Source organism: Taudactylus pleione, unplaced genomic scaffold, assembly GCF_031769625.1.
Source record: "Taudactylus pleione unplaced genomic scaffold, aTauple2 ptg001337l, whole genome shotgun sequence".
Lineage (NCBI taxonomy): Eukaryota > Metazoa > Chordata > Amphibia > Anura > Myobatrachidae > Taudactylus > Taudactylus pleione.
Window position 1 is genome coordinate 961,447 of NW_028285737.1, and position 26,038 is coordinate 987,484.

At 41.4% G+C, this 26,038-nt stretch overlaps 2 protein-coding genes across 2 annotated transcripts in view; one reads left to right on the plus strand and one right to left on the minus strand.

Annotated features, from left to right (window-relative positions):
* LOC148443071 (uncharacterized) overlaps nucleotides 1–26,038 on the plus strand; it is a 71,829-nt gene that overhangs the window by 36,044 nt on the left and 9,747 nt on the right. The gene's annotated exons all lie outside the window — the stretch shown is intronic.
* LOC148443072 (uncharacterized) lies at nucleotides 514–12,092 on the minus strand. The gene is made up of 7 exons (XM_088463286.1): nucleotides 12,044–12,092; nucleotides 7,951–8,105; nucleotides 6,280–6,471; nucleotides 6,011–6,089; nucleotides 5,795–5,892; nucleotides 5,545–5,653; nucleotides 514–3,482 (listed from the first exon to the last, which is right to left on the minus strand). Exons 2-7 carry the CDS (start codon nucleotides 8,053–8,055, stop codon nucleotides 2,383–2,385), a joined length of 1,683 nt encoding a protein of 560 aa, XP_088319412.1. The 5' UTR covers nucleotides 8,056–8,105; nucleotides 12,044–12,092; the 3' UTR covers nucleotides 514–2,382.

Consider the following 26,038-nt stretch of genomic DNA (forward strand, 5'->3'; position numbering starts at 1 on the left):
GTTCACTCTAGCACCCTGCACCTGTCACAATCCGTGCAGTTCCTCTTTCTTGCCTGGGGTGTCGCTCTCTCCTCTGGTGCTTCTAACGTACTCAGCTGATGCAACAAACTGCTGAGATATAGTCCAGAGTGTGCTAGAGGCACCAGAGCAACACCACAGGCAGGAAAGAAAAACTGCACAGTTGTGACAGGTGCAGGGTGCTAGAATGAGCACTATAAGCTTCTCACTATATAAGTAAAATCTTCCACACCTTTACCGCAATAGAAATGGTGCGCTTTTCCTCCTGGTTTACCAACTTATAGCAACAATAAGCATAAAATTAAGTTTGGAAAAGAAAGATCTCTTTGAAGACACACAAATGTACAATTAGCGTCACCCCAGCCAGATCACCCTGATATAGGACCTGTCCTTATTCCACACAGTTGTTTTTGTGTCCTGATGCCTGATGGTGACAGACTTTTTTATTTTAGCAAATAAACCCATGGTCTCACAATTCCAAAAAACAACCCTCTCGCCCTTCGGCAAAGTGACTCTCCTGCCCCTCCACTCACTTAATAAGGAGATATGTTCTTGCAAGATGGATAATAATAAGAAAAAACAGCAAATACACAAGAATACGCTTTGTACAGTAAAAAAACAGCAAATACACAAGAATACGCTTTGTACAGTAAAAAAACAGCAAATACACAAGAATACGCTTTGTACAGTAAAAAAACAGCAAATACACAAGAATACGCTTTGTACAGTAAAAAAACAGCAAATACACAAGAATACGCTTTGTACAGCAAATACACAAGAATACGCTTTGTACAGCAAATACACAAGAATACGCTTTGTACAGTAAAAAAACAGCAAATACACAAGAATACGCTTTGTACAGTAAAAAACAGCGAATACACAAGAATACGCTTTGTACAGTAAAAAAACAGCAAATACACAAGAATACGCTTTGTACAGTAAAAAAACAGCGAAAGCTGAACACTTTATTGTATAAACAGAGAGGAAATGAGAGGTCAATGGAAAGACTTTGGGGGGGGAATTCAATTACAGGCGAAAGTGATACGTTTTCACGGGTGTCAACTTATCGTATCGCGCGATAATTTCACCTAACGCCTGTATACGGGTGTTAACGTATCGTGCAATCCAATTAGAAAATGGGTGATAAGTGTTTCACCCGATAATTCTTTCCTGGTTTTACACTCGTTAAGTAGAGGTGAAAATGGGTAAATCTGCCCCAAAAAAGGCAAATTAATATTGGATAACAGTATAGAAGTATATTAGTGGCCATAATAAAAGTATTTGGGGTTCTTAAATTGTGTCAAATGGCTGTTAAATGCATTTTTTCAAACAGTGAAAATAAATAATAGAACACTAGTGTTTTTTTGTATAATGATGCTCTACTTAAATTAGGGGTGTATAAAAACGCCTGTAAATATATATTTGTGTTATATTAAGCCATGTTTAAAAAAACCCCTTCAAAATACACCTCTAATACCCACCTGCACAATTAAAAACACCTGTGCCATTCATACAGCACCCTTATATACCTGCCCCACATCAATTAACTAATTTTCCTGCAATTCACAATTTCACCCCAAAAATTACATGTAATTATTGGCCGAATTAAGATAATTAAAAAATTTTTTTTGCCTAATTAGTCATTAAGGAGGTTGTCCCAGTGGATCTGAACCAAGGGCCTGATTCAGAGCCGGACACTCTTTATGAGCGCTCGTCCTGAATCAGGGCGTTTTTTTATTTTTTTGGTGTGGCCTCCTGGCCGCTCGCTAAGCTGTGGGTGACCACCCACAGCTTTTGCAGGCGGCTTGGTGATGGTCGCCATCATCGCGGCTTGCGGCGAGACCCTTGTGGTAGGGTCTCGTCGGTCGCAAGCGTGTAGTCACCCCCCCCTCCCCGCCTACAAAATGGGGCAAGCTATCGATCAACATCGACAGCCGCCCTTATTGTAGTGAGTCCCGGAGCGAGAGAATTTCTCTCTCGCTCCGGGGGCGTGCGCAGAACCCCACCATCGACCCGCTTGCGAGCGCTATGTGCTCGCGAGCGGGTCAGAATCAGGCCCCAAGTCCCAACATTTTTACTTTAACACAGGGATTTTCCCCAACTTTTCACCTGCTCAAGAGGTGGTGAAAAAAATTAGCATTGAGAATTATCAGGTGTTAACTTCAACTGCAATTGAATTGGACGATAATCACTTTTCATACGAAACAGCTTATCGCCTCTAATTGACTTTCCCTGTGTCAGGAAAAATAATATACTTGAGATTTGCTCTTTAGATAAAAGGTTTCCACTTGCAACACACACAAAGTATCACCTGGTAAATCTTTGTGAATAATAATAATGTATGGTTTATCAAAAAAAGATCTGTCATTTCTCTAATTTAGAGCATGGAAATGGTTTCTCACCTGTGTGACATCTCTGATGTTTAACAAGATGTGATTTCTGTGTAAAACATTTACCACAAGCAGAACATGGAAATGGCCTCTCTCCTGTGTGACTTCTCTGATGTGCAACAAGAGCGGATTTCTGTGTAAAACATTTCCCACACTCGGAGCATGGAAATGGTTTCTCACCTGTGTGACTTCTCTGATGTGCAAGAAGATCTGATCTCTGTGTAAAACATTTCCCGCACTCAGAACAGGAAAATGGCTTCTCACCTGTGTGACGTCTCTCATGCCTAACAAGATGTGATTTGTCTCTAAAGTACATTCCACACTCAGAGCATGGAAATGGCTTCTCACCTGTGTGATATCTCTCATGTTTAAGAAGAGCAGATTTCTGTGTAAAACATTTCCCGCACTCAGAACAGGAAAATGGCTTCTCACCTGTATGAAGTCTCTCATGTATAACAAGATGCGATTTCTGCGTAAAACGTTTTCCACACTCCATACATGAATATGGTTTCTCGCCTGTGTGACGTCTCTCATGTCTAACAAGATGTGATTTGTCTCTAAAATACATTCCACACTCCAAACATGGAAATGGCTTCTCACCTGTGTGACTTATCTGATGTCTAACAAGGTGTGATTTCTGTGCAAAACATTTCCCACACTCAGAGCATGGAAATGGATTCTCACCTGTGTGAAGAGTCTCATGTCTAACAAGAGCTGATTTGTATCTGAAATATTTCCCACACTCAGAACATGGAAATGGCTTCACGACTGTTTTACCCGGCTGATGGGTAATACGCTTTGTGCTCTGTGTGAAACATTTGGCATCTATAGAACAGGGAAATAAATTATCTACTGTAAGAGCTGTAATATAAGTGCAAATGTCAGATGTATCAGGACCAATTTCATCTTGATTACAGGGATCACACGATATATCTGCACTGTGAAGTGCTGGATGTATAATTGGGATAATAGCGTTTTCTCCTGGAGAATCTCGGGCGATGAAGTTATTTTCTATTTCACAAACTGGAGTTAAAATTAGATGATCAACTGAGAAATTCCGGCCATTACATCCATCTGTGGGAATAAAATAAATATATGGAAAGATAAATGTTTCCCTGTAAAAGAAATCTAATTTTCTGCTAAAGATTAATGTGAAAGATCCCCAAAATACAATAAATTGGGTAGAAATGTAGAACTCATTAAATATATACAGCCATGGCCAAAAGGTTTGAGAATGACACAAGTATTGGTTTTCACAAAGTTTGCTCCTTCAGTGTTTTTAGACCTTTTTGTCAGATGTTACTATGGTATGCATTACAAGCATTTCATAAGTGGCAAAGGCGTTAATTGACAATTACATTAAGTTTATGCAAAGAGTCTATATTTGCAGTGTTGACCCATCTATTTCAAGACTTCTGCAATTTGCCCTGGCATGCTGTCAATCAACTTCTGGGCCACATACTGACTGATGGCCACCCATTCTTGCCTAATCAATGCTTGGAGTTTGTTAGAATTTGTGGGTTCTTGTTTGTCCACCCACCTCTTGAGGATTGACCACAAGTTCTCAATGGGATTAAGGTCTAGGGAGTTTCCTGCCCATGGATTTAAAATTTCGATGTTTTGTTCCCCGAGCCACTTAGTTATCACTTTTGCCTTATGGCAAGGTGCTCCATCATGCTGGAAAAGGCATTGTTTATCATCAATCTGTTCTTGGATAGTTGGGAGAAGTTGCTCTTGGAGGATGTTTTGGTACCATCCTTTATTCATGGCTGTGTTCTTAGGCAAAATTGTGAGTGATCCCACTCCCTTGGCTGAGAAGCAACCCCACACATGAATGGTCTCAGGATTCTTTACTGTTGGCATGACACAGGAGGAAGACTTTTGGAGGATGTTCTGGTGTCAAGAAGGGCAGCAAAGAAGCCACTTCTTTCCAGGAAAAACATCAGGGAAAGACTGATATTCTGCAAAATGTACAGGGATTGGACTGCTGAGGACTGGGGTAAAGTTATTTTCTCTGATGAATCCCCTTTCAGATTGTTTGGGGCATCTGGAAAAACGCTTGCCGGAGAAGGAAAGGTGAGCACTACCATCAGTCCGGTGTCATGCCAACAGTAAAGCATCCTGAGACCATTCATGTTTGGGGTTGCTTCTCAGGCAAAATTGTGAGTGAATTCACTCCCTTGGCTAAGAACATAGCCATGAATAAAGAATGGTACCAAAACATCCTCCAAGAGCAACTTCTCCCAACCATCCAAGAACTGTTTGGTAACGAACAATGCCTTTTCCAGAATGATGGAGCACCTTGCCATAAGGCAAAAGTGATAACTAAGTGGTTCGGGGAAGAAAAAAAAAAACCCTCAATTTTGGGTGCATGGCCAGGAAACTCCCCAGATCTTAATCCCATTGAGAACTTGTGGTCAATCCCCAAGAGGCGGGTGTACAAACAAAAACCCACAAATTCTGACAAACTCCAAACATTGATTAGGCAAGAATGGACGGCCATCAGTCAGTATGTGGCTTGAAAGTTGATTGACAGCATGTCAGGGCGAATTGCAGAGGTCTTGAAAAAGAAGTGTCAACAGTACAAATATTGAATCTTTGCCAAAACTTACACTAATTGTCAATAAAAGCCTTTACCACTTATGAAATGCTTGTAATGTTACTTCAGTATACCAATAGTAACATCTGACAAACAGGTCTAAAAACACTGAAGCAGCAAACTTTGTGAAAACCAATACTTGAGTCATTCTCAAACCTTTTGGCCATGGCTGTACATAAATATATATCCCCTGATGAAAGTACTTGAACGAAACGCGTTGAGCGGCTTCCTTTATGTTATTTCAAGTGTTTCCAATCGGATTCTTCAGCACAGCGTAACATCAAGTGTTCTGTTTGCCAGAAGTTATCAGATAAGCGCTGTTTAGTTTTAACTTGTATGAGTCTTTATTTTGAAACTTCTAATGATCATAATTCCTTAGAATAATCACTAGATCATATGAAGGCAACTGGTAAGAGAGAATATGAAGCTGACCAGCGTGTGGGCTTCTCAGTACCAGCTAGGTCTGATCATGAGAAGCCTCCACTTGGAACAAGGCGAGTATGTGACACTTTTCTGTAATAAGTGTTTATTACTCACCTGTGCTGATATCTGTAGGGATTTCCTCCTCCTTACACTGCTGATCACCCCTCACATACGTCTCTTCTCCCTCTATAACTTCTACTTTAATGTAAGTCAAACCTTCACCCTACATAACCCACAAAACAATAAAATAGCACTTGAATAATTAATAGTAGAATCTCAGCATATAATACACACACAGCTCCTCCACACATCACATAGTGATAAATCACTTTGGTATATTGGTGAGACCCTAAATCCCATCTACCTGATGCTCCTGTGGGGTCCTGTGATTCTCCTCTGTACAATCCTGTGAATAAAGAGGACGGGGACATCTCTCTGGGTTATTTCTGTTACTGGGTCCATCTGTAGGAGACACACAGTGACTGAGTACATTGTATATATGTGATTATCAGGTGATGTGTGTATATAGGGGTCCCCATACCTGCTCTCCCCTGTACAATAAATGGCAGTCTCCTCTTACCCAGTGATGTGAGGGGCCGGTGATTCTCCATCATCACGTCCTTGTACAGACCCCTGTGTTCCTCTATATACTCCCCCTCCTGCATGGAGACATAGACAGTGACATCCTGACACCTTATAGGAACCTGACACACACAATGATCCAGTCATCACCCAGACACATCCCCTGGTGTTACTGTATAATGTCCCATTCCCAGCAGTCACCTCTCCAGTCATCACCCAGACACATCCCCTGGTGTTATTGTATAATGTCCCATTCCCAGCAGTCACCTCTCCAGTCAGCAGCTGAATGATCTTGTTGGTGAGTTCCAGGATCTTCTGGTCATTGTGTCTCTCATGTATCAGTGAGTGAGATGGATGCACCGAGATGGGGCTCTGGGTCCCGCTCAATCTTTCTGATAAATAGAGGAGGTTACCAGATGTCTCAGGCTCACTGAATGTCTTCTTCACTACTGTGTAATTCTGTGCAGTTATGGAGACATCAATAAAAAGGTAAATTAAACTCCACCCATACGGAGCTGTTTTTTAGGAGCCAATTGTGCATAATATACAATAAAATTGATTTTACGAATACAACCCCTTCCCTATCTGTAATACTGATCAACCATAACATTAAAAGCAATAACAGGTGAAGTGAATAACATTAATGATCTCGTTACAATAGCACTTGTCATGGGTTTGGACATATTAGGCAGAAAATTAACATTCAGTTCTTCAAGTTGATGTGTTTGATGCATGAAATGGTCAAGCATAAGGATCTGAACGACTTTGACCAGGTCTAAATTGTGATGGGTCTTGTGGGGCGTTCCTGGTGTGCAGTGGTTAGTACCTACCAAAAGTGGTTCAAAGAAGAACAACCGGTAACAGTGTCATGGGTGCCCAAGGCTCATTGATGCCTGTGGTTACTGAAGGCTAGCCCATCTGGTCCTATCCCGCAGAAGAGCTACTGTAGCACAAAGGCTATTATAGAAAGGTATCAGAGCATTGCAGCTTGCTGCGTATGGGGCTGCATAGCCATAGACCAGTCCAAGTGCATATGCTGACCCCTGTCCACCGCCGAAATTGCCTCAATGGGATTCTAAGAATCATAACTGGACCAGGAAGCAATTTTATTTTACATCATGTGGACAGCCAGGTGCGTGTGCGTTGTTCACCTGAGGAAAAGCTGGTACCAGAATGCACTATGGGAAGAAGGCAGGTTGGCAGAGGCGGTGTGATGCTCTGGGCACTTCTGCTGAAAAAACTTGGGTCCCGGCATTCATGAGGATGTTACTATGACACGTACCGCCTACCTAAACATTACTGAAGACCAAGTACACCCCTTCATGGCAATGGTATTCCCTGATGGCAGTGGCCTCCTTCAGCAGGATAATGCACCCAGCCACACTGCAAACATTGTTCAGGAATGGTTTGAGGAACATGACGAAGAGTTCAAGGTTTTGACTTGGCCTCCAAATTTCCCAATTCTTAATCCGTTTGAGCATCTGTAGGATGTACTGGAAGAACAAGTCTGAGCCATGCCACCTCAGAACTTACAGGATTTAAAAGATCTGCTGCTAACGTCTTGGTGCCAGATACCACTGGACACCTTCGGTGGTCTTATGGAGTCTATACCTCGATGGATAGGAACTGTTAGGCAGCACAAAAGGATCCTACACAATATTAGGCAGATTGTATTAATGTTATCGCTGATCGGCACTGTACTACTACAAGATCTCCTCACCTCGCCGGTCATATCCCTGTATTATTACTATAGATATAAGTGATGTCACGGTGACTCTACCTTGTACTTCACCTCCCCAGTCATATCCCTGTATTATTACTATAGATATAAGTGATGTCACGGTGACTCTACCTTGTCCCTTCACCTCCCCAGTCATGTCCCTGTATTATTACTATAGATATAAGTGATGTCACTGTGACACTCCCAGACCCTCTCACCTCCCCAGTCAGCAGGTAGATGATCTCCAGGGTGAGATTTAGTATCCTCTCAGTCATAGGACTCCGATCCTTGTCCATCCTTAGTGAGTCAGTGATGTGTCTCATCCTCAGCTGACCTCTAATAGAGATAAACTAGTTCCTCAAAGCACAGCGGTCTAGAAATAAATGTAATAAACATCACAGAATACACATGTACCATACTCAGATAGGAAACACTGAGTGACCCCTTTCCTCCAAGCCGTACAGCCCTGGTCAGTGTTTCTGAGACGTTACTCTGATCCAGCTACATAATATTCCTCAGAGACCATCACAGAGCACTTATGGTTAAACCACTCCAATTGGCCAAACATCTCTTTAATTTAATTAGCTCAATTTAAAATATGTTACAACGCATGAAGTAGGGAAGTTTTCTATTTTTACTCAGTGGGCCTGATTCAGAGATCTTTCTAACCACCCCCAAACACTGACTGCCTGTCACTCACTTTGCGAGTGAATCTAATGTACGAGCGCCATCGCAATACAATCGCTGCGCGTGCACAGTGCGACATTCGCGCATGCTCAATGGCAAACATACGCTTGATCTGCAAAAATATCGACATAGTGTAAATCTCGGAACCAGGCCCTGTGTTTTATTGAGAGAGACTTTTTTGACCAAGGAGCACAGGAATAAGGACAAGGGGAGAGACGAACAGGGAGCACAGGGATAAGGACATGGGGAGAGGCGAACAGGGAGCACAGGGGTAAGGACATGGGGAGAGGAGAAAGGGGAGCACAGGGGTAAGGACATGGGGAGAGGGGGACAGGGAGCACAGAGGTAAGGACATGGGGAGAGGGGAACAGGGAGCACAGGGGTAAGGACATGGGGAGAGAAGAACTGGGAGCACAGGGGTAAGGACATGGGGAGAGGAGAACAGAGAGCACAGGGGTAACGACATGGGGAGAGGGGTACAGGGAGCACAGAGGTAAGGACATGGGGAGAGGCGAACAGGGAGCACAGGGGTAAGGACATGGGGAGAGAAGAACAGGGAGCACAGGGGTAAGGACATGGGGAGAGGGGGGACAGGGAGCACAGAGGTAAGGACATGGGGAGAGGGGAACAGGGAGCACAGGGGTAAGGACATGGGGAGAGGGGAACAGGGAGCACAGGGGTAAGGACATGGGGAGAGAAGAACTGGGAGCACAGGGGTAAGGACATGGGGAGAGGAGAACAGAGAGCACAGGGGTAACGACATGGGGAGAGGGGTACAGGGAGCACAGGGGTAAGGACATGGGGAGAGAAGAACTGGGAGCACAGGGGTAAGGACATGGGGAGAGAAGAACAGGGAGCACAGGGGTAAGGACATGGGGAGAGGGGGACAGGGAGCATAGGGGTAAGGACTTGGGATGAGGGGAACTGGGAGCACAGGGGTAAGGACATGGGGAGAGAAGAACAGGGAGCACAGGGGTAAGGACATGGGGAGAGGGGGACAGGGAGCACAGGGGTAAGGACTTGGGGAGAGAAGAAAAGGGAGCACAGGGGTAAGGAAATGGGGAGAGGGGGGACAGGGAGCACAGGGGTAATGACATGGGGAGAGGAGAACAGGGAGCACAGGGGTAAGGACGTAGGGAAAGGAGAACTGGGAGCACAGGGGTAAGGACATGGGGAGAGGGGAACAGGGAGCACAGGGGTAAGGACATGGGGAGAGGGGAACAGGGAGCACAGGGGTAAGGACATGGGGAGAGGGGAACAGGGAGCACAGGGGTAAGGACATGGGGAGAGGGGAACAGGGAGCACAGGGGTAAGGACATGGGGAGAGGGGAACAGGGAGCACAGGGGTAAGGACATGGGGAGAGGCGAACAGGGAGCACAGGGGTAAGGACATGGGGAGAGGGGGACAGGGAGCGCAGGAATAAGGACATGGGGAGAGGGGGACAGGGAACACAGGGGTAAGGACATGGGGAGAGGGGGACAGGGAACACAGGGGTAAGGACATGGGGAGAGGGGGACAGGGAGCACAGGGGTAAGAACATGGGGAGAGGGGAACAGGGAGCACAGGGGTAAGGACATGGGGAGAGGGGAACAGGGAGCACAGGGGTAAGGACATGGGGAGAGGGGGACAGGGAGCACAGGGGTAGGGACATGGGGAGAGGGGAACAGGGAGCACAGGGGTAAGGACATGGGGAGAGGGGGACAGGGAGCACAGGGGTAAGGACATGGGGAGAGGGGGACAGGGAGCACAGGGGTAAGGACATGGGGAGAGAAGAACTGGGAGCACAGGGGTAAGGACATGGGGAGAGGAAAACTGGGAGCACAGGGGTAAGGACATGGGGAGAGAAGAACAGGGAGCATAGGGGTAAGGACATGGGGAGAGGGGGACAGGGAGCACAGGGGTAAGGACATGGGGAGAGGAGAACAGGGAGCACAGGGGGTAAGGATGTAGGGAAAGGAGAACTGGGAGCACAGGGGTAAGGACTTGGGGAGAGGGGAACAGGGAGCACAGAGGTAAGGACATGGGGAGAGGACAACTGGGAGCACAGGGGTAAGGACATGGGGAGAGAAGAACAGGGAGCACAGGGGTAAGGACATGGGGAGAGAAGAACAGGGAGCACAGGGGTAAGGACATGGGGAGAGAAGAACAGGGAGCACAGGGGTAAGGACATGGGGAGAGAAGAACAGGGAGCACAGGGGTAAGGACATGGGGAGAGAAGAACAGGGAGCACAGGGGTAAGGACATGGGGAGAGGAGAACAGGGAGCACAGGCGTAAGGACATGGGGAGAGGAGAACAGGGAGCACAGGGGTAAGGACGTAGGGAAAGGAGAATAGGGAGCACAGGGGTAAGGACATGGGGAGAGGGGAACAGGGAGCACAGAGGTAAGGACATGGGGAGAGAAGAACTGGGAGCACATGGGTAGAGTACACAAGGCAGTAGACAAGGTAAAGACATGGGAAGGGGAAGACTAAAGTTGGAAAAAAGAGTTGGAAGAATTGACGGGGTGGGGGAAGAATAAAACTAACATAATAGAACATGAATGGGAATATGACAGCATACAACAAATGAAATTAGAGAAGGGATAATACAAAATTTCCCCAGTCATGGAAAATATGTGACGCTGCAACTGTAGTGGGATCAAAAGTACCAGCATAACTTGTCATGCTAGATTCCACAGTAGCCCTACCACTGCCTTCAAATGTAGGTGTCATGTGTGACCAGAACAATAATAGCAGGACACCACAGGCCACTCCCTCTGTAGAATAATAACAGGACACCACAGGCTGCTCCCTCTTTATAGTAAGACACCACAGACCGCTCCCCCTGTATAGTAGGACACCACAGACCGCTCCCCTGTATAATAGGACACCACAGACTGCTCCCCCTGTATAGTAGGACACCACAGACCGCTCCCCCTGTATAGTGTAGGACACCACTGGCCGCTCCCATGTATAATAGGACACCACAGACTGCTCCCCCTGTATAGTAGGACACCACAGACCGCTCCCCCTGTATAGTGTAGGACACCACTGGCCGCTCCCACTGTATAGTAGGATGCCACAGGTCACTCCCACTGTAAAGTAGGACGTCACAGGCCACTCCCCCTGTATAGTAGGACACCACAGGCTGCTCCCCCTGTATAGTAGGACACCACAGACCGCTTCCAGTTTAGGACACCACAGGCCACTCCCCATTTAGGACACCACAGGCCGCTCCCCCTGTATATTAGGACACCACAGGCCGCTCCCCCTGTATATTAGGACACCACAGTCCGCTCCCCCTGTATAGTAGGATACCAAAGGCTGCTCCCCCTGAGTAGTAGGACACCACAGGACGTTCCTCCTTTATAATAGGACACCACGTTCTGCTCCCCCTGTATAGTAGGAACCACAGGCCGCTCCCCCTGTATAGTAGGACACCACAGACCGCTCCCCCTGGATAGTGGGACACCACAGTCCGCTCCCCCTGTATAGTGGGACACCACAGTCCGCTCCCCCTGTATAGTGGGACACCACAGTCCGCTCCCCCTGTATAGTGGGACACCACAGTCTACTCCCACATAGGATCTAGCCTCAACCCTGACACCACAGGCTGCTCCCCCTGTCTAGTAGTACACCATTACCTGCAGCTGCTGCCGGACACAGCGACAATAAACTGAAGGGGATCTATCCACTTCCCAGCGACGACGTCTCGAAAAGTCACTTCCCATCTATGGAACTCAGAGGGCGGAGTTTTGGTGGAACGCACAACCCGGAAGTGAGGTGGAACGCATATGGGACTATGTGGTGGAGCCGACCTGCCAACCCAAGAGTCGGGGGGAACGCACAGAGCGGAAGTCGGGTTTGTTACTTAACTGGGGGTTTGGGGGTTAGAAGAGCAGTGGCTGGCAGGGGGTAAGTGCATAGATATATAATAATGATATAATATACATCTCACCCAGTCCGTGGCCTCATACCTTTCACTGGTTACTCACACCTCCCACTCCATGGCCTCACATGTCCCAGTGGTGCCTCACACCTCACACTCCATGGCCTCGTACCTCCCAGTGGTGCCTCAAACCTCCCACTCCATAGCCTCATACCTCACAGTGGTGCCTCACACATCCCAGTCCATGGCCTCACACATCCCAGTCCATGGCCTCATACCTCCCAGTCCATGGCTTCATACCTCCCAGTGCTGCCTCATACCTCCCAGCCTTCTTGTCTGAATCTTGTTGCCCACCTGATATCACCGTAGAGCCGCAGTGTTGTTGAATAACACCACATAGAACAAATTACCTGGGGGTTCCTCGCACCCAATCTAATCGCAGTATTGTGCCACACTGTCGTACAGCGCCATCCGCTCCTGCCCCTCTATGGCCGGTGTAACCAGAGCCCTTTCCACATGTCGGCACTGCCCAGTCGCACAAGTCCATCGCAAGGCGCTAGATCTGGCCCTTTCTAGCCTCCCCATATCTTGTGGGAACTCACTTACCTGGACTGGTTCAGTACCTCCAACAGCCCTTACCTCACTGTAGACGCCACATGCAACATGGCTCCAGCATGTCTGCTCGAACGGATGTGACCCATCAGGCAAGGCACACTGCCAGCATATATACACAGCTACTAGATAGCCATAACAGCATTGAAGAATGACTTACATGCATTATACACTATACACACACACATACACAAGAACATTACACTAGATGCAATGTTTCAGCACTTTGGCGGGATGCCTAAGACACCCGCTCTCACCACAACCCAAAGCAATGTAGTTGTTATGCCTTCCCTCATAATACTCACTTTATATAGCTCACCTCATGTCCTCCAGATGCCAACGTCAAAGTCCCTTCATAGTCTCCTAAATCACGCTTCATCATGCTCCTTTATGTAGTCTCTTGTGGCCTTGTAATGCCCGACTCTGTCTCATGACGCCCAATTCATAACCCTTCCCTTTTTGCACCTCCAAATGGCCACCTCTTACCTTTAGTGTTCTGACGACCTTACCTTGGTATGCCAACCATGTAACCTCAACATGCAAACCTAAAAGATGAATGACCATGTTATAGTCACATAATGTACCCTAAATCTGTTAGTGCCTTACAATTCCAGACTTATAGCACCATCGTGTCCACTATACAGCAGAACACTGACCACTGTAATTATTAACATTTATACATAAGGCACCGCAAAGTGTAGACCACACCGTACAGCTTTAATATAGAGAACATTTCACAGTAACGGGGAATTGGGGTTTACCATACTAACTCCTAATGCTCATTTTATATTATGTAATTCCCACAATTCATACTTATAATGCCCATCCTATATTACTATAAATATATGTGTGTGTGTGTGTGTGTGTGTGTGTATATAAATATATATATATATATATATATATATATATATAAATAATATATATATATATGTATTTTGTTCATCTTATTGATTCATTATGTCAACTTTATATTGGGAACAGGATCACTGAGTACTGAATTGACCCCTCCTGCACTCCATGAAGCTACAGCCAGTTGCCCTACCCTTACCCAAGTTGTTTGCCCTACCTTGTCTATGGTGTTATAGTAATGTTTGCACTTATGCTATGTATCTATGCTCTGGTTAGGTGCTGTATATTGTAATTATACTGTTACACTGTTATTATTCCTTTTTTAAAATGTTAAGGTGCATACACACACAACGTTTTTTTGAACGATTATTGTTAACGATATCGTTTATTGTTCAATCTTTGTAAAAATCGTTCACTTTCTGAGTTAAAACGATGAATGATCATCGTTCATGCGCGTTTGTAGTTTGTACTTCAGTCAGACTGACCAATTGAACGATTTTCAGTAAGGGAATATGCAAAAATCGTTTGGAGTTCAAAACAATCGTTCATTACACTTTAAAAAAATCTGACAGGTAATCTGACGAAAATCGTTCATAAAATCGTTGGCAACAAAATGGTTGTGTGTGTATGCAGCTTTATTCCTTTGTACGGCGCTGGAGGCACTTTGTGGCGCCTTATAAGTAAAAGTTAATAATATAAGAGGAGTGGGACCAAATAGGATATATGCACTAAAGACGGAGCAAAAATAGTCACCCTGATGACTGCTTTGTCTGTCTGCTTTGTGTTCAATAAAGTTCTCTGGCTTCCAATATCTGCAATCCCTTATGACTGGAAGCAACACAACACTATACCACTATATTCTAGGTCCCCTATAAGGTGTCAGGATGTCACTGTCTATGTCTCCATGCAGGAGGGGGAGTATATAGAGGAACACAGGGGTCTGTACAAGGACCTGATGATGGAGAATCACCGGCCCCTCACATCACTGGGTAAGAGGAGACTGTTATTTATTGTACAGGGGAGAGCAGGTATGGGGGTCTCCTATATACACACATCATCTGATAATCACATATATACAATGTACTCAGTCACTGTGTGTCTCCTACAGATGGAGCCAGTAACAGTAATACCCCAGAGAGATGTCCCCGTCCTCTATATTCACAGGATTGTACAGAGGAGAATCACAGGACCCCACAGGGGAATCAGGTAGGTGGGATTTAGGGTCTCACCGATATAGCAAAGTGACTGTCACTATATGATCTGTAGAGAAGCTGTGTGTGTCTTATGTACTATCATTTTACTGTCTGTCCTCAATTTATGAATTTGTTTTTGGGTTGTGTAGGGTGAATATCTGACTATTATTAAGGCAGAAGATACAGAGGGAGAAGAAGAGACGTATATGAGGGGTGATCAGCAGTGTAAGGAGGAGGAAATCCCTACAGATATCAGCACAGGTGAGTAATAAATACTAATTACAGAATAGAGTCACATATTGGCCTTGATCAGTCACTACAGCAATCTACACCCTCCTCTGATAGTACAAACTAATGAGGGAAATGTGTCTTCCTAGTGGGGGATTTAGGAGCCATCAGCCCCTATTATACTCCTGCTCTCCCCCTCACATCATGTCACTGTGTGTTACCAGCCCAGAGATCTGACCTGTCTCCTCCCCACACTCTCTGGTGTATCTCATACATCAGGAGCCATCAGCCCCTATTATACTCCTGCTCTCCCCCTCACATCATGTCACTGTGTGTTACCAGCCCAGAGATCTGACCAGTCTCCTCCTCACACACTCTAGTGACTCACATACATTAGTAGGAGGGATGTCCCCATGTTGAATCTTATCAACAATGCAGTGGATGGGACATCATGTGACTTTACCCGTGATCCCCCCTGTGCTCTACCACATGTGATATTACCCTTTATCGTCATGTATTAATACCTGAATATTAATTACACATGTTTATGTCAAAGCTGCAGTAATAACGCAAAATAGCAGGAGATTCCTCCCTCCTTGCGATCACACACAGAACTAGACCCGTTATGTCTCGGGACCCGGATCACGTGGCTGAGGTGGCGGACGCAGCACTGAGGGGTGTTAGTCCCAATGCTAAGGCGCCAATTTTAAAAAAAGACTCCTGGTGACTCAAAACTCACAATGTAGAATATATCCTGGAAACAATACTGCAGTCAGCAGCCTGTACTCCGTGTGTTGTCCCAAAGCAAATGCCGGTGCTATGTGCAAAATGTGGCGTAATATGTAACTAACGTTATGTAAAAACACGTACATCTATAATAACCGGTTTATGGTTGGCAGTGCCGAGCTGGAATAGCTAATGTCCAGTGTTACAGCGCTGAGGGGGATTAAGGCCCTCATTCAGAGACGGTCGTAGGATGCAAGCGGTCGCTCAGAAACTGGGCGGCCGCTTGCATCTTGACCGGCCGCCTCTGTTGCGGTCGTTAGGCTGTGGGTTTACACCCACAGCTCTAACGACCGCTCGGGTGATGGTCGCGATGGTCATAGACCATCGCGACCATCGGGGCTTACGACGAGACCCTAGGGTAGGGTCTCCCTTGTCGTAAGCCCTGGAGAGCTTCTGGCTTTGTCAGAGCCGGAAGCTCTCCACTGACATCACTAGTGATGTCAGTGGGGCCTCCCCCAAACGGCAGGCGTTCCCATGGGAACGCCTCCGTTTGGGCTGCCACCTCCCCCCGGCCCGCCTTCCAAATGGGGCGAGCTGTCAATCAACATCGACAGCTCGCCCCCTTTGGATAGAGACCCGCTACGACCTGCGTTGTCGGTCGTAGCGGGTCTCACGCATGCGCACGAAGGAGCCGGCTCCCTCATGCGCACTGGACAAACATCGACGCGGTCGTAGACCGTACGTCCGCCTCTCAATGAAGCCCTAAGTCCTGATGCCGGGTGTAGCAATGTGTTCTTAATGTATATGATTTATGAGTCGTTTTGGGATTCATAAGTTATTTATCATGGGCTTGGTGACGCTTTGGTATAAATTAAGCAGCACTTTCTTTAAAATACACTTATAGTGAAGCATATAGTATGATGAGGCATATACTCTGGTATGATGAAGCATACTGTTGGATGAAACATGTAGTTTGATGCAGCATATAGTATGATGAAGCTTACAGTATGATGAAGCATACAGTATGATGTAGCATATAGTATGATGAAGCTTACAGTATGATGTAGCATATAGTATGATGAAGCATACAGTATGATGTAGCTTATAGTATGATGAAGTTTATAGTATGATGAAGATGAAACATAGATGGATGAAGCATACAGTATGATGAAGCATACAGTATGATGAAGCTTATAGTATGATGTGGCATATAGTATGATGAGGCATATAGTATGATGTGGCATATAATATGCATACAGTTACAGTTGGATGAAACATAGATTGATGACGCATACACTATGATGAAGCTTATAGTATGATGAAGCATACACTATGATGAAGCATACAGTATGATGAAGCATACAGTATGATGAAGCATATAGTATGTTGAAGCTTATAGTATGATGAAGCATACAGTATGATGAAGCTTATAGTATGATGAAGCATACAGTATGATGAAGCATACAGTATGATGAAACATGGATGAAGCATATAGTATGATGAAGCATATAGTATGATGAAGCATATAGTATGATGAAGCATATAGTATGATGAAGTTTATAGTATGATGAAGATAAAACATAGATGGATGAAGCATACAGTAGGATGAAGCTTATAGTATGATGAAGCTTACAGTATGATGAAACATGGATGAAGCATATAGTATGATGAAGCTTACAGTATGATGAAGCTTACAGTATGATGTAGCTTATAGTATGATGAAGCTTATAGTATGATGTGGCATATAGTATGATGAGGCATATAGTATGATGTGGCATATAATATGCATAGTTACAGTTGGATGAAACATAGATGGATGAAGCATACAGTATGATGAAGCATATAGATTGATGACGCATACAGTATGATGAAGCATACACTATGATGAAGCATACACTATGATGAAGCCTATAGATTGATGAAGCATATAGATTAATGAAGCATACAGTATGATGAAGCATATAGTATGATGAAGCTTATAGTATGATGAAGCATATAGTATGATGAAGCTTATAGTATGATGAAGCATACAGTATGATGAAGCATACAGTATGATGAGGCATACAGTATGATGAGGCATATAGTATGATGTGGCATATAGTATGATGTGGCATATAGTATGATGAAGCATACAGTTGGATGAAGCTTATAGTATGATGAAGCATATAGTATGATGTAGCATATAGTATGATGAAGTTTATAGTATGATGAAGATGAAACATAGATGGATGAAGCATACATTATGATGAAGCATATAAATTGAAGCATATAAATTGATGAAGCATATAGTGCGATGAAGCATATAGTACGATGAAGCTTATAGTATGATGAAGCATACAGTATGATGAGGCATATAGTATGATGAAGCATACAGTTGGATGAAACATAGATGGATGAAGCATATAGTATGATGAAGCATATAGTATGATGAGGAATATAGTATGATGAGGCATATAGTATGATGAGGCATATAGTATGATGAAGCATACAGTTGGATGAAACATATAGATGGATGAAGCGTACAGTATGATGAAGCATATAGTATGATGAAGCTTATAGTATGATGAGGCATACAGTATGATGAGGCATACAGTATGATGAGGCATATAGTATGATGTGGCATATAGTATGATGTGGCATATAGTATGATGAAGCATACAAGTGGATGAAACATATAGATGGATGAAGCATATAGTATGATGAAGCATATAGTATGATGAAGCTTATAGTGTGATGAAGCATACAGTTGGATGAAACATAGATGGATGAAGCATACAGTATGATGAAACATAAATTGATGAAGCTTATAGTATGATGAAACATACAGTATGATGAAGCATACAGTATGATGAAGCATACAGTATGATGAAGCATACAGTATGATGAAGCATACAGTATCATGAGGCATATAGTATGATGAGGCATATAGTATGATGTTGCATATAGTATGATGTTGCATATAGTATGATGTGGCATATAGTATGATGAAGCATACAGTTGGATGAAACATAGATGGATGAAGCATACAGTATGATGAAACATATAAATTGATGAAGCATACAGTATGATGAAGCATATAGTATGATGAAGCTTACAGTATGATGAAGCATACAGTATGATGTAGCTTATAGTATGATGAAGTTTATAGTATGATGAAAATGAAACAGATGGATGAAGCATATAGTATGATGTGGCATATAGTATGATGAGGCATATAGTATGATGTGGCATATAATATGCATACAGTTACAGTTGGATGAAACATAGATGGATGAAGCATACAGTATGATGAAGCATATAGATTGATGAAGCATACACTATGATGAAGCTTATAGCATGATGAAGCATACAGTATGATGAAGCATACACTATGATGAAGCATATAGATTGATGAAGCATACAGTATGATGAAGCATATAGTATGATGAAGCTTATAGTATGATGAAGCATCTAGTCTGATGAAGCAGACGTATGATGAAGCTTATAGTATGATGAAGCATATAGTATGATGAAGCATACAGTATGATGAGGCATATAGTATGATGAGGCATATATTATGATGTGGCATATAGTATGATGAAGCATACAGTTGGATGAAGCATATAGTATGATGAAGCTTATAGTATGATGAAGCTTACAGTATGATGACACATATAGTATGATGTAGCATATAGTATGATGAAGTTTATAGTATGATGAAGATGAAACATAGATGGATGAAGCATACATTATGATGAAGTATATAAATTGAAGCATATAAATTGATGAAGCATACAGTATGATGAAGCATATAAATGGATGAAGCATATAGTACGATGAAGCTTATAGTATGATGAGGCATACAGTATGATGAGGCATATAGTATGAGGAAGCATACAGTTGGATGAAACATATAGATTGATGAAGCATATAGTATGATGAGGCATATAGTATGATGAAGCATACAGTTGGATGAAACATATAGATGGATGAAGCATACAGTATGATGAAGCATATAGTATGATGAAGCTTATAGTATGATGAGGAATACAGTATGATGAGGCATATGGTATGATGTGGCATATAGTATGATGAAGCATACAGTTGGATGAAACATATAGATGGATGAAGCATATAGTATGATGAAGCATATAGTATGATGAAGCATACAGTATGATGAAACATATAAATTGATGAAGCTTATAGTATGATGAAGCATATAGATTGATGACGCATACAGTATGATGAAGCATACACTATGATGAAGCTTATAGTATGATGAAGCATACACTATGATGAAGCATATAGATTGATGAAGCATACAGTATGATGAAGCATATAGTATGATGAAGCTTATAGTATGATGAAGCATACAGTATGATGAAGCATACAGTTGGATGAAACATATAGATGGATGAAGCATATAGTATGATGAAGCTTATAGTATGATGAAGCATACAGTATGATGAAGCATACAGTTGGATGAAACATAGATGGATGAAGCATACAGTATGATGAAACATATAAATTGATGAAGCTTATAGTATGATGAAACATACAGTATGATGAAGCATATAGTATGATGAAGCATACAGTATGATGAAGCATATAGTATGATGAGGCATATAGTATGATGAGGCATATAGTATGATGTTGCATATAGTATGATGAAGCATACAGTTGGATGAAACATATAGATGGATGAAGCATACAGTATGATGAAGCATACAGCATGATGAAGCTTATAGTATGATGAAGCATACAGTATGATGAAGCATACAGTTGGATGAAACATAGATGGATGAAGCATACAGTATGATGAAACATATAAATTGATGAAGCTTATAGTATGATGAAACATACAGTATGATGAGGCATATAGTATGATGAGGCATATAGTATGATGTGGCATATAGTATGATGAAGCATACAGTTGGATGAAGCTTATAGTATGATGAAGCTTACAGTATGATGACACATATAGTATGATGTAGCATATAGTATGATGAAGTTTATAGTATGATGAAGATGAAACATAGATGGATGAAGCATACATTATGATGAAGCATATAAATTGAAGCATATAAATTGATGAAGCATATAGTGCGATGAAGCATATAGTACGATGAAGCTTATAGTATGATGAAGCATACAGTATGATGAGGCATATAGTATGATGAAGCATACAGTTGGATGAAACATATAGATGGATGAAGCATATAGTATGATGAAGCATATAGTATGATGAGGCATATAGTATGATGAGGCATATAGTATGATGAGGCATATAGTATGATGAAGCATACAGTTGGATGAAACATATAGATGGATGAAGCGTACAGTATGATGAAGCATATAGTATGATGAAGCTTATAGTATGATGAGGCATACAGTATGATGAGGCATATAGTATGATGTGGCATATAGTATGATGAAGCATACAGTTGGATGAAACATATAGATGGATGAAGCATATAGTATGATGAAGCATATAGTATGATGAAGCTTATAGTGTGATGAAGCATACAGTTGGATGAAACATAGATGGATGAAGCATACAGTATGATGAAACATATAAATTGATGAAGCTTATAGTATGATGAAACATACAGTATGATGAAGCATACAGTATGATGAAGCATACAGTATGATGAAGCTTACAGTATGATGAAGCATACAGTATGATGTAGCTTATAGTATGATGTGGCATATAGTATGATGAGGCATATAGTATGATGTGGCATATAATATGCATACAGTTACAGTTGGATGAAACATAGATGGATGAAGCATACAGTATGATGAAGCATATAGATTGATGACGCATACAGTATGATGAAGCATACACTATGATGAAGCTTATAGTATGATGAAGCATACAGTATGATGAAGCATACACTATGATGAAGCATATAGATTGATGAAGCATACAGTATGATGAAGCATATAGTATGATGAAGCATACAGTATGATGAGGCATATAGTATGATGAGGCATATAGTATGATGTGGCATATAGTATGATGAAGCATACAGTTGGATGAAGCTTATAGTATGATGAAGCTTACAGTATGATGACACATATAGTATGATGTAGCATATAGTATGATGAAGTTTATAGGATGATGAAGATGAAACATAGATGGATGAAGCATACATTATGATGAAGTATATAAATTGAAGCATTTAAATTGATGAAGCATACAGTATGATGAAGCATATAAATGGATGAAGCATATAGTACGATGAAGCTTATAGTATGATGAAGCATACAGTATGATGAGGCATATAGTATGATGAAGCATACAGTTGGATGAAACATATAGATGGATGAAGCATATAGTATGATGAAGCATATAGTATGATGAGGAATATAGTATGATGAGGCATATAGTATGATGAGGCATATAGTATGATGAAGCATACAGTTGGATGAAACATATAGATGGATGAAGCGTACAGTATGATGAAGCATATAGTATGATGAAGCTTATAGTATGATGAGGCATACAGTATGATGAGGCATATAGTATGATGTGGCATATAGTATGATGAAGCATACAGTTGGATGAAACATATAGATGGATGAAGCATATAGTATGATGAAGCTTATAGTGTGATGAAGCATACAGTTGGATGAAACATAGATGGATGAAGCATACAGTATGATGAAACATAAATTGATGAAGCTTATAGTAAGATGAAACATACAGTATGATGAAGCATACAGTATGATGAAGCATATAGTATGATGAAGCATACAGTATCATGAGGCATATAGTATGATGAGGCATATAGTATGATGAGGCATATAGTATGATGTGGCATATAGTATGATGAAGCATACAGTTGGATGAAACATATAGATGGATGAAGCATATAGTATGATGAAGCTTATAGTATGATGAAGCATACAGTTGGATGAAACATAGATGGATGAAGCATACAGTATGATGAAACATATAAATTGATGAAGCTTATAGTATGATGAAACATACAGTATGATGAAGCATACAGTATGATGAAGCATACAGTATGATGAAGCTTACAGTATGATGAAGCATACAGTATGATGTAGCTTATAGTATGATGTGGCATATAGTATGATGAGGCATATAGTATGATGTGGCATATAATATGCATACAGTTACAGTTGGATGAAACATAGATGGATGAAGCATACAGTATGATGAAGCATATAGATTGATGACGCATACAGTATGATGAAGCATACACTATGATGAAGCTTATAGTATGATGAAGCATACACTATGATGAAGCATATAGATTGATGAAGCATATAGTATGATGAAGCTTATAGTATGATGAAGCATATAGTATGATGAAGCATACAGTATGATGAAGCATACAGTATGATGAGGCATACAGTATGATGAGGCATATAGTATGATGTGGCATATAGTATGATGAAGCATACAGTTGGATGAAGCATATAGTATGATGAAGCTTATAGTATGATGAAGCTTACAGTATGATGACACATATAGTATGATGTAGCATATAGTATGATGAAGTTTATAGTATGATGAAGATGAAACATAGATGGATGAAGCATACATTATGATGAAGTATATAAATTGAAGCATATAAATTGATGAAGCATACAGTATGATGAAGCATATAAATGGATGAAGCATATAGTACGATGAAGCTTATAGTATGATGAAGCATACAGTATGATGAGGCATATAGTATGATGAAGCATACAGTTGGATGAAACATATAGATGGATGAAGCATATAGTATGATGAAGCATATAGTATGATGAAGCTTATAGTATGATGAGGCATACAGTATGATGAGGCATATGGTATGATGTGGCATATAGTATGATGAAGCATACAGTTGGATGAAACATATAGATGGATGAAGCATATAGTATGATGAAGCATATAGTATGATGAAGCATACAGTATGATGAAACATATAAATTGATGAAGCTTATAGTATGATGAAGCATATAGATTGATGACGCATACAGTATGATGAAGCATACACTATGATGAAGCTTATAGTATGATGAAGCATACAGTATGATGAAGCATACACTATGATGAAGCATATAGATTGATGAAGCATACAGTATGATGAAGCATATAGTATGATGAAGCTTATAGTATGATGAAGCTTATAGTATGATGAAGCATACAGTATGATGAAGCATACAGTTGGATGAAACATATAGATGGATGAAGCATATAGTATGATGAAGCTTATAGTATGATGAAGCATACAGTATGATGAAGCATACAGTATGATGAGGCATATAGTATGATGAGGCATATAATATGATGTGGCATATAGTATGATGAAGCATACAGTTGGATGAAGCATATAGTATGATGAAGCTTACAGTATGATGACACATATAGTATGATGTAGCATATAGTATGATGAAGTTTATAGTATGATGAAGATGAAACATAGATGGATGAAGCATACATTATGATGAAGTATATAAATTGATGAAGCATACAGTATGATGAAGCATATAAATGGATGAAGCATATAGTACGATGAAGCTTATAGTATGATGAAGCATACAGTATGATGAGGCATATAGTATGATGAAGCATACAGTTGGATGAAACATATAGATGGATGAAGCATACAGTATGATGAAGCATATAGTATGATGAAGCTTATAGTATGATGAGGCATACAGTATGATGAGGCATATAGTATGATGAGGCATATAATATGATGTGGCATATAGTATGATGAAGCATACAGTTGGATGAAGCATATAGTATGATGAAGCTTACAGTATGATGACACATATAGTATGATGTAGCATATAGTATGATGAAGTTTATAGTATGATGAAGATGAAACATAGATGGATGAAGCATACATTATGATGAAGTATATAAATTGATGAAGCATACAGTATGATGAAGCATATAAATGGATGAAGCATATAGTACGATGAAGCTTATAGTATGATGAGGCATATAGTATGATGAAGCATACAGTTGGATGAAACATATAGATGGATGAAGCATACAGTATGATGAAGCATATAGTATGATGAAGCTTATAGTATGATGAGGCATACGGTATGATGAGGCATATGGTATGATGTGGCATATAGTATGATGAAGCATACAGTTGGATGAAACATATAGATGGATGAAGCATATAGTATGTTGAAGCATATAGTATGATGAAGCATACAGTATGATGAAACATATAAATTGATGAAGCTTATAGTATGATGAAGCATATAGATTGATGACGCATACAGTATGATGAAGCATACACTATTATGAAGCTTATAGTATGATGAAGCATACACTATGATGAAGCATATAGATTGATGAAGCATACAGTATGATGAAGCATATAGTATGATGAAGCTTATAGTATGATGAAGCATACAGTATGATGAAGCATACAGTTGGATGAAACATATAGATGGATGAAGCATATAGTATGATGAAGCATACAGTATGATGAAGCATACAGTTGGATGAAACATAGATGGATGAAGCATACAGTATGATGAAACATATATATTGATGAAGCTTATAGTATGATGAAGCATACAGTATGATGAAGCATACAGTATGATGAAGCATATAGTATGATGAGGCATATAGTATGATGTTGCATATAGTATGATGAAACATATAGATGGATGAAGCATACAGTATGATGAAGCATATAGTATGATGAAGCATATAGCATGATGAAGCTTATAGTATGATGAAGCATACAGTTGGATGAAACATAGATGGATGAAGCATACAGTATGATGAAACATATAAATTGATGAAGCTTATAGTATGATGAAACATACAGTATGATGAAGCATATAGTATGATGAAGCATACAGTATGATGAAGCATATAGTATGATGAAGCATACAGTATGATGAAGCATACAGTATGATGAGGCATATAGTATGATGAGGCATATAGTATGATGTTGGATATAGTATGATGAAGCATACAGTTGGATGAAACATATAGATGGATGAAGCATATAGTATGATGAAGCATATAGTATGATGAAGCTTATAGTATGATGAAGCATACAGTTGGATGAAACATAGATGGATGAAGCATACAGTATGATGAAACATATAAATTGATGAAGCATACAGTATGATGAAGCATATAGTATGATGAAGCTTACAGT